Below are 10403 nucleotides of genomic sequence, written 5' to 3' on the forward strand. Positions count from 1 at the left end.
TCCCATCCTAGTAAATGAACCCTTAACGGTGCAGGCTTTAAGTATATTCATGGCTCAACACAGATGGTTAAATTAAATTGACTGAGGTTCTAATTCACCTTTGGTCAAGCATGAACATTCTTATAACCTAAACAGTTAGGATTCCTTGAGGACCGGGTTTGGGAACCTCTCCTCTAACGATTAAATGTCTTTATATTTTGTGTGGACAAAAATCTTAAGAGGCCTGAGACTATCAACCTACTGTACAGTATGTGCGTCTGGAGCAAAGATACAGAATCAGCAACCTCAATTACCAAACTTGCATCCATTTTCTGTAGTAGCAAAATAAACATCCTTTAACATATTTCAAGATCTGTGTAACTGAATATCAGATGCATCTAAGGCTTGTCCTTAACTTGCCTCATACCCTGCCCACTGTACTGCGTCACACAGGACTGTAGGAAGCCGTACTGAGTGCGAGCAGTTACAAGTGCAAGCTATAGTTAACTTCACCTATGGGTGCAAGATCTAAGCATGCACAGTGCATCATTTCTGAACGAATATGTATTTTTACATTGTAGAAATGAACACGAGACTCAAACTTTAAACTGACCGTTTTGTGACTTAAACATAAATTACCATTAAATATGTGCACAGCGGCGTAACTAGATTTTCTGCGCCCCCCTGCCGACAATGCAGGAGGCGCCCCCCGGTAAGAAAAAACAGAGCGGAGGGGAGCTGGGGCACGGCGGGGGGGGGGGGGGGGCGGGGGGTGTTGTGTTTGTGTGTTTGTATGTATGTGTGACGTGTTTGTGTGTATGTGTTTGTGTGTGTTACCTCTGGCCGGCGTGGCCGCATCCGTCTGCGCCGGGTCCCGGGAGGCTCTCCCGTTTACTGCTGCTAATGAAAAAGTGACACTTGGAAAATGGCTGCCCCCATACTGCAGACGAAAAACTGTCTGCGGTATGGGGGCAGCCATTTTCCAAGTGTCACCTTTTTGTATTAGAAGCGCTGCGGCTGCCGGGACTCGGGAGAGCTGGGACCGGTGCAAATAAAACCACCGGCGGCAGAAGGCAACCAGTGAGTAACTATCGTCCCGCAGCCCCCCCGGCGCCCACATACCCTCAGCGCCTCCCCGCCACCGCGGGGGCTGCGGGACGATAGTTACGCCATTGTATGTGCAGACCAATGGCAGCAGTGACAAGATAATATGTTTCAAGACTTTTCATCGTTTGTATTCTGGGACAGGATGTACTGCGACGCTAGTCCGTGTACACGGCCATCTTAACGCATGGTCTTACTGGGCAGCTGCTCTAAGGCCTCACCATTCTAGGGGCCTTCGAGCACGAGTTTGCTGGTGCCTCCGGAGCTGCTGGGAAATATTCTCTACCTGCTGCAGCCAGACAGTTACTGGCTGTAAGCTGCTAATTGCTGCATGGCTGGTAGCAGGTGGAGAGACGCCCCAGGAAGTTTTGATTTTATTTGACTTAAGTAGGGGCCCCACTGCACTGCTTTTCCTAGGGCCCACAACGCCATTAAGATGGCCCTGTACAGGAACTGTGCTGGGGATACCGGCCGAACTCATTAAAGTTTTCATTAAAGGAGCATTTTATTTAGCTGCTTTATTTTTCTGATATAAAGTTCATGCAAATGTTAGATTGATACAATTATCCCCTCCAAATTAACTGGTATCTAATATGTCCCCAGATACCGGGATTATCGGGCACCTCCTTGGAGCACAACTCCCTATGAGTTCACCCTGCAGTTCTGGCATGTCCTCGCTGCCCGGCTAGCCTTCATCATAGTTTTTGAGGTACGGTATCTTTTTTATTGGCTGAAATGAGTGACGAGTTCGTGCTTCAGGAAATCTTATTAAATACAACTAATGGGCCCCATACATCAGCAATCACAATTTATGGATTTTCAGATATAGGGATATTTTGGCCAGATAAATGGATTTTACAATCTATCTGACTTTGCCCACACATTACAGATTTATTTCAGTGATCGGCAGATTTTTCCATCTAAAGATTGCATCTTCATATCTGGAAATTGCCCCAATCGATTGTCATTTCAGCTGTTCATAATGTAAATAGATGAAGAAGACGAATTGGGAATGCCCACACATATAAAAAAGATCTGCAGATAATACCAGATTATTAAACATGTTTAAAAACCTGATTAAGCAATCGATTGGCGATTTTGATTGGGATTGCCAAAAGGGGGAGCCCACACATCTAAAATTAATTGTGGCAATCATCTCCATATCTGAAAATTGTCACAATTAATTGCTGATGTATGGGGCCCTTAACTCAAGACACTACAGATGCACAGAGCAGAGAGACAAGGGTGACACAGATAGGGGTAGACACTGGTGGTGAGATTTAATAGGATGAGAGATTCAGAAAGTGAGAGATTTAGGAAGAAATCTCCAGTTTTTTTTAAAGCGGCAATCATTTACACTTCAAAATCAAACAGGTTTTGCAGTGTAAATGATTGCAGCTTTAAAAAAACTGGAGATTTCTTCCTAAATCTCTCACTTTCTGAATCTCTCATCCTATTAAATCTCACCCTATATATATTTTATGTCCACCAATAGGGAGGGCGGAACACATCTTAAATGTTTATATCTTTGCATCACCTGTTTCTGACCCCATCATCATGCATCGCTGCCTGAAATATTAAAAGTGCAATTGATCCACTTTCTACCGCTCCCCTAAATCACTTATTTCAGTGGAATAGAGTAAAAAATTTCCAAATTGGAAATAATTGCCCTTTTTGGTATATAACCACATAAAGGGCCTGATTCAGACCTGTTTGGTAGGTTGAGTATACTCGCAGCCTAGCAAACAGGTCAGCGCCACCTGCCGAACCCCCACCACCGAACTGGAGAGAAATCATCCAGTGGTTGCACACCATCAAATTATTTCCCTCCCCTCATAGTCAGTCTAAACTGACCTTTATTCTGGAAGCAGATTGCCGAAAAGGGGGCGGGGGGTGCCTACATCATGTGATGTCAGTCAGCCGCCTGTGTTCCCAGAGGAATGTCCAGCATTTTTATGGGGACGCCCATAAAACACTGGGCGTCCCTTTGGGGCCTTCCCTGCTAGCCCCTGATTGAAACTCACCAAAGCCACTCACTCCCACTGCTCACTCCCCCACCCACCATTGGACAAGGGGCCAAATTTGGATCCAAACGAATGGGTACATTTATTATGTTGGGAGGCCTGTTGAAGATGGGAAGTTTGCATCTATCACACCAGTCAACAACAACAAAAAATTGAGTCTTATTTTACTATTTTCTGATTCTCTATATCAAAAAATAACCAAAACCTTAGTTTAAGTTTTGTTTTAAACTTTGTTTTTGTCCCTTTTACAATAATCCTTACAATCATACATATGTTACATGCTTACTTGGACCAATTTAAAGATAACATGAGTGCGTATACGGAAGAGCAAGGTGAAGGTTTTCATCAAGATGTCATGGACTTCGAACCTCGTTATCAGAGGCAATACAATAAGATTATGACGGGGGATTATATTTAGGGGCTAATACGAGAAAGTCCACACAATCACAGAAGAAATCTGAAAAATATTAATTTGTAAAAAAAAATAATTATATATTCTGTTACAGTAGTTTGTTTTAAATCAAATTTTGTAAATACTGTAAAAGTAATTAAAATTCAGAACAAAGTTTGTTTTATTTTTGCATACCATAAAGGTATGAAGATAGGGGCATTTTCTTAAAATCTGTAATTTCATTCTGATAGCGACAAAAGCAAACTTTTTCGGGAAAAACTCATTTTTCTTTATTAAATAATGTGGAAGAAATAAAAATCAGATATGCAGAACCCAAACTCAAAATTCGTCTTGACTGGTGTTAACTTCTAAAAGTAAATAACAAGTGAAATCTGATTGGTTGCTAAGGGCAATATTCCATTTTCAATAGAACTCCCATTTTAGCAAATTTACCCCATTGTTTTGTAGTATCCAGTGGATAGGGTGGTAATACATTTATTTGTTTTACATAGTACAGATTTATATATGTAGAGTGCAGCAAAGTGCATAAACTTATCTCTCTATATATACATAAGCGCCACGGTGGACTATGGAGACAGACATTGAGATTGTGTGCCATAATGGGACATTTTTCATGGCACGACAAGGAAGCCAGGTTGGCGGTCCAACAGGCTAAATGAGCATGGCTATATCTGTAGGTACAACCATGAGAGCTCTGCATCTCATATGGACTTAAAAATAATACTGGTTGTCCAAACGCGTCTCCAACTGTATGTTGCCTTCCTCATACTTTTCATTTTCTCACTTAGCACCTTGTGTTTGGAATCAAGTCCTTCATTGCTTACCTCATTCCTGATATGCCAAAAGACCTGTGCGACCGAATGAGGCGAGAAAAATATCTGGTCCAAGAGATGATGTATGAAGCGGAACTGGAACATTTACAGAGGGAACGGAAGAAGAACGGAAAACACTATAACCACGAATGGCCTTAAGCGATACCAAAGGAAAAGTCTTTGCACTCGATACAATTGCCCCATGAGCGGAAAATGGGGAAAGGTTAAAAAACATCAGTATTTACACTTGGAAATTATATTAAATACAGTCATATACAATGAAAAAATTAATTAATATATGTATATATATATATATATATATATATATATATATATATATATATAGCAAGGTGTACTGTAGGTTGCGGCACTCACGGCGAATGGAATAAATCAAGCAACAGCAAAGAGGAAGCTTAATGTTTAAATTCTCGACAGGAATTTTCATCATTATATATATATATATATATATATATATATATATAAGCATTGAGGATATTGTATGCGAACTGGAGTGTTTCACCTTGAGAGTGACCTCTGCCAGATGGTGTCAGCTGTAAAGGAATTATTTGACTGGGAGACATTCCCCATACTACATGCTGATCACTGTACATATCCGTTTCTGCACCACCATCCGATATGAAAGGATATCTCCTTCTCTACTCTGACTACTGCAACTCCCACAATGCTCAGCCAATCAGTGGCTGGTCTTCAGTTGTAAATATTTGTATTGTACTGCTTTTGCCGGTCATTCCGGAGGCCAGCTCATGTTGTGCACATAAAAAATGAGTGTAGGCCACTGCATTATGGTGCATATTTACAAAGCAAACCACCACTAAGTGGGATTGGCCTGCTGGTGGTGACACTGTTATTACATGAAAAACCAGATGCATTTTACATTCAATATATTTAAATTTTGATGTCAGAACTCTGAGCTGCAGCATCTTGCTTTGAGCGTATAACCACTTTGTCTTTACTACATCGGGTAATTTATTAAATAGCACTTTATAATAAACCCTTTTTATAAACAAGTGATTTAGGATCCCAGTGCAGTTTTGTGGGTCTGGCCAACTTAAATTCCTCTAATTGTATACAGTGGATATATATGAACAAAATCCAAGAATTGCATGAGGAGACTGTAGAAATAATTTTATGTACTGAGTTTATACTCTGTTGAAGACCACAGTGGGTTTGCGTGGTGAGAAACATCATCTCGCCTAAAGAAGTTAAGTCTTGTATCTGCACTGTGGTCCTTCTTACTTCCTGCGTGATTTACACGCAAAGATCCAGAATGCAATTTGGTTTGAAAGCTTTTACTAATCTCTGTTTATATTTTTAACCAGAAGATGCATTTCTTGCACAAGAAGACAAATGCTATCGTGAAAAAAAATAAAAATTAACTATGCAGTTAACATTTGTTTTGCCAACAGTAACCCCTATTAACCAAAAGGTCAAGTTATTTACTGCACAACATTGAATGGGTTAAAATGACAATATGCTTCCATCCTCAAGATCAGACTGAAACTCTTCCTTCAAAAATGTTGACCAAAAACTGTAAAATTGCTCAATCTTTCAACAAAAACTGCAAAGTTTTTCAATATTTCACTATGAAATTAACATTTAAAAAAAATGACCTTATTTTGCATACATTTTTGCAGATGGTTTTTGGGGTATTGTCTCCTATTAAAAAAAAAACTATACAATTAAAATTTAAAATTAAAATTTAAAATTAGCACCAAAAAAAAAAAAATTCACATAAAGAATATTACATGAACATTTTTTTTCTTCTGTATATTTCATGTGATAATCTGAATGTGGTACTGTATGTATAATTGTATTGCTCTGTTTTATATTGAAAAAAATACTTCTTACTTGTATATGCATATGACTTCAGGAAAAAATATTTTTGTGCTTCAGGACAGCATGCTTTATATGCAGTATTTTGTATTTGTTTATGTGCACTCTTAATGCAATGGACTTTGCTGTGCAAACTCTTATCCCTTAACGGAAATATTTATGCAAGCATCCTTTCATAAAAATGTATTATAGAAATAAATGATTGTATACATGAGCCATTTTCATTATTAAAAAAAAAGGAGTTTGCATGGTTCTAGAGTACAAAGTTAAATACTGTAATATTTGGTGATATTTTTATCTTTTGAGTAACTTTTTTTTTTTTTTTAAGAACTATCACCATCGAGAAATTTGACTGGTCGTGTACAAAGTTTCACTTGTTGTGTACAAAGATGCAGCTTCAGTCACAAATTGGTAGATTATTGAACTGCTGAGTAGCCCGATGGTAACACAGTGAGGCTTCAGGAACTGAGATGTTGAAGCCACAGTTGCTTCATACGGGATAGCCAGTAGCGCATGCAGGGGAGGGTGGGCGGGTGGGGGTGGAGTCTGAGTATCCATAAACCCCTCCCCTTCTGACAGATGAAAGAGGCCAGGCACAGTATTACCAAACCCCACCCCTCATGGCAAATTGCGCTATATATATATATATATATATATATATATATATATATATATATATATTTATATATTGTCATCCTGAGGAAAAAGCCATGGGGCTTTGAAACGTCGATCTAAATAAATGACACAGTTTTGTTTCACTAAAAGCCAGCTGAGTGCCGCCTGCTGTTTCTCCTGCTAAGGGGGATACATATGTCATATGTTGTACTGGAAGGCACCAGTGGCAGCATTATATCTGCATATGTGAGTGCCAGACATACATGCCATATATATAAATATATATATATATATATGTATATATATATATATATATATATATATATATATATATATATATATATATATATATATATATATATATATATACAGTGGTCGAAGTGGGGCGGTATACGGGGGTATGGCATACCCCCACTTTAATCTGAAGATAAAAAAAAAAAGTTTTTTTCCCCCTCAGGATGCTCTCTGATCACTCAGCAGCACATATTGTGCTTTTGTAATACCCCTGTACAACGGGGCAGTCTGGCAGGGGACATTGATGGACAGGGGGGTGTCCGAAGGTGCGCACTATATTCACTCTTTACTTTTCCATACCCCCACTTCAAAATTTCCATACCCCCACTTCAAAATTTCCACTTCGACCACTGTATATATATATATATATATATATATACTGTATATATACCTGAACAAATAAAGGCACTGAAAAAATGCTGAATATATTGCTATGGCGTTTCATTATGTATTTACCCTTTGAGTGCCAAGTGAATTTTTCTAAATAGGTGTGATATTTCCCAAGCTAATATTTGTATTCATCAGAATGACCTGTAATGTTTACATTATATAGGAAATATAATATTTTTTACACAACATTTATTATTTGAATTGATATAACAAATTTGAGCGATGCTGACATTTTTATTGGATATTTGCACATCTCATTGCGACTTATATGCACTCGCAGTTGGCCGATAATTGCTCAATATTAAATTTGCTTATATCTTTGAACCAGGTCTGTAGCCACAGGTTCCACCATGGAGTGTTGACATCAAAATGCCAACTCATCTGCAGTGACCAGGAGCTGGTCCGCAGCACCAGCTTCTGCCACTGAGAAGGCACCGGCAGTGAATCCAAAGTATCTGGGTGTAGCTCGTCATTTATGCTAGACACGGCCTGGACGTGATAAAAACTGGGGCGTGCCACAAGACCATGACCATTCCCCAAATGGCCATACCCATTTTGGGAAAGCAAGGGGTACTCTGTCTTGTTCACCGGGTGACACCATAACCGTTGACGCATTTTTTCATGGTCATTCAGCTTCGCACTATTTAGCAGGTTTATTAATTTATTGTTAATATTGCTTGACATCAGTAGGTGAGAGGATCTCTTAAATGCTGGTCTTGGAAAAAATGAACTGTTACTTCAATTACAGTATCACCTAATACCAGAGATGTGTAGGCTCTGATTTACTCTGATTTCAAAGCAGGATCTTATTGGCTATCAACTGTCAACAACTGTCATGTGATTTGGGATAGCCGATAAGATCCGGCTTGAGTAAATCAGAATAAATCAGAACCTGCACATCTCTACCTAATACTACAGTACTCAACTTTGTACATTACTACAACTGGACTCTAACATGGCTTGAACTTTTTTTCATGCTATAATGGACTGTATGTTCATTTAATAAAATATTGAAAGTATTACACATCCATTGCAACCGTTATCAATGAATCAAATATTACCTTCCTACACTGAACTTCTAAGGACTGATTAGCTGCTAATTATTATTATTTATTATTATTATTATTATTATTATTATTATTATTATTATTACACTCTTTATAAGGCACCACAAATGGGCTGCAGCCAGGGCCGGCGCCACCACTAGGCAGGACTAGGCATTTGCCTAGGGCGACAGCCACTGGAGGGCGGTACTGAGCCACTGAGGTACCATAGAGAGGTACCAGAAAGCAGGGAGCGGGGAGCAGGTGAGTCTGTAATCCTCCCTCTCCCCGACCCCCATCCCCCCCCCCGTGCCGCATCGCCGCATCGCACCCCCGCCCCCCCCCCTTCAGCATTACCGTCCGCACCCCCTGACGGGCGGTGCGGGGGGGCTTTTGCCTGGGGCGGGTGGGGAGCTTGCACCGGCCCTGGCTGCAGCACCATACATATAATTAGAACATGTCATTGCTCTGTGCACCTTTAGCCTCTCTTGGTTTTCTTTCCTGTTATAATAAAGTGAAGCAGTAATATCAAAAAGTGCTTATTTGTTAACCTTCCAATAGCACAAGTGTCCTGCACCTAACCAGACTTGGATTAACAACAAGATTGATTATCTACTGCTGGTACTGGGGTTGTCAGGCCCCGATATGTAGGAACAAAGGTGAATGTATGTACCAGCGCAGGCTGTGGAAAAAAAAGCTATAATAGAACTGTATCTTTTACAATATATTTATTAATAATAAAAATAGCTGTATTTTAAATTCATGGAATTCCAAATAAATAAGAACATAAAATTAAAATGTACAATTAAGATAAATGGACATTCGTTAGCTCAGTTTTTGAACATCACTTACATAGACATATATTGTATGGATATATTACCAATCGGACATCAATGCAATTGTCTCCCAGTATAGCAGCAGATGATTCTCAGGTGGCCAATAAGTCCCAACACAGAGTCCATAGTTGGAATTAGGATTCCTCTGACAGGGTAATGGTAAACCTGGATGACTGGAATGAGTCTGGAGCTGCCTCGGATGATTTCTTCCTTATAAATTACTGTTTGGAGATTAGGTGGAGCAAGTGGGTTGGAATTGTCCGTGGTCCATAAATAGCCTTGTAGTGATGGTTAGAGTGAATGTCCAGTATAGAGCTCAACGCGTTTCCCTGGGATTAACCTCCCAGCTTCCTCAGGAGCAGAATAAAACATGTCTGCCACAGAGGCTCTATATATACCTCTTGGGTAATTACAAAGTGAGATACAGCTGTACAATTGTAAGATTAAAATAAGATGCCGTTCATAGAAATGAATATAAAAGCATCAATCTAGTATGCAGGTCTACATGTCTTTTGATTAAATACATTGAATAGTTGAAATTTATATCAGAAGGGCTATAAACCTAGAGAAAATGTTTTTTTGATTCCATATCATGTGACCTCTTCTGCGATCATATGGTATGGAGAACCCGGAAGTGACGGGACTTAGGCAGTGTGTAACTTCTGTATAGAAGGAGGATAGAATAACATATCCAGTATCTACATTTATATATATAAGAGAAAAGACGGAGGGCACTTCACTTATAATCAAAAAGTGTAAGGGTAGCGTTCAGACACTGATTGTGTCATTATATCTAGTTATATCTAATTTATCCGGAAGAAATCATCCGGGGCAGCTCCGGACTCATTCCAGTCATCCAGGTTTACCATTACCCTGTCAGAGGAATCCTAATTCCATCTATGGACTCTGTGTTGGGACTTATTGGCCACCTGAGAATCATCTGCCGCTATACTGGGAGACAATTGCATTGATGTCCGATTGGTAATATATCCATACAATATATGTCTATGTAAGTGATGTTCAAAAACTGAGCTAACGAA

At 39.4% G+C, this 10403-nt stretch overlaps 1 protein-coding gene across 5 annotated transcripts in view; it reads left to right on the top strand.

Annotated features, from left to right (window-relative positions):
- The window catches only part of ANO3 (anoctamin 3), a 347490-nt gene extending 338135 nt beyond the window's left edge, over positions 1-9355 (top strand). For all 5 annotated transcript variants that reach the window (XM_083164191.1, XM_083164192.1, XM_083164195.1 and 2 more), the window contains 2 exons: positions 1687-1792; positions 4308-9355. In XM_083164191.1, the coding sequence (XP_083020317.1) occupies positions 1687-1792; positions 4308-4490 (289 nt within the window). In that variant the 3' untranslated portion in view covers positions 4491-9355. The remainder of the gene's footprint in view (positions 1-1686; positions 1793-4307) is intronic.
- The last annotated feature ends 1048 nt before the right edge of the window (positions 9356-10403 follow it).

This window comes from Crinia signifera, chromosome 11 (assembly GCF_055691185.1).
Source record: "Crinia signifera chromosome 11, ASM5569118v1, whole genome shotgun sequence".
NCBI classification, from domain to species: Eukaryota; Metazoa; Chordata; class Amphibia; order Anura; family Myobatrachidae; genus Crinia; species Crinia signifera.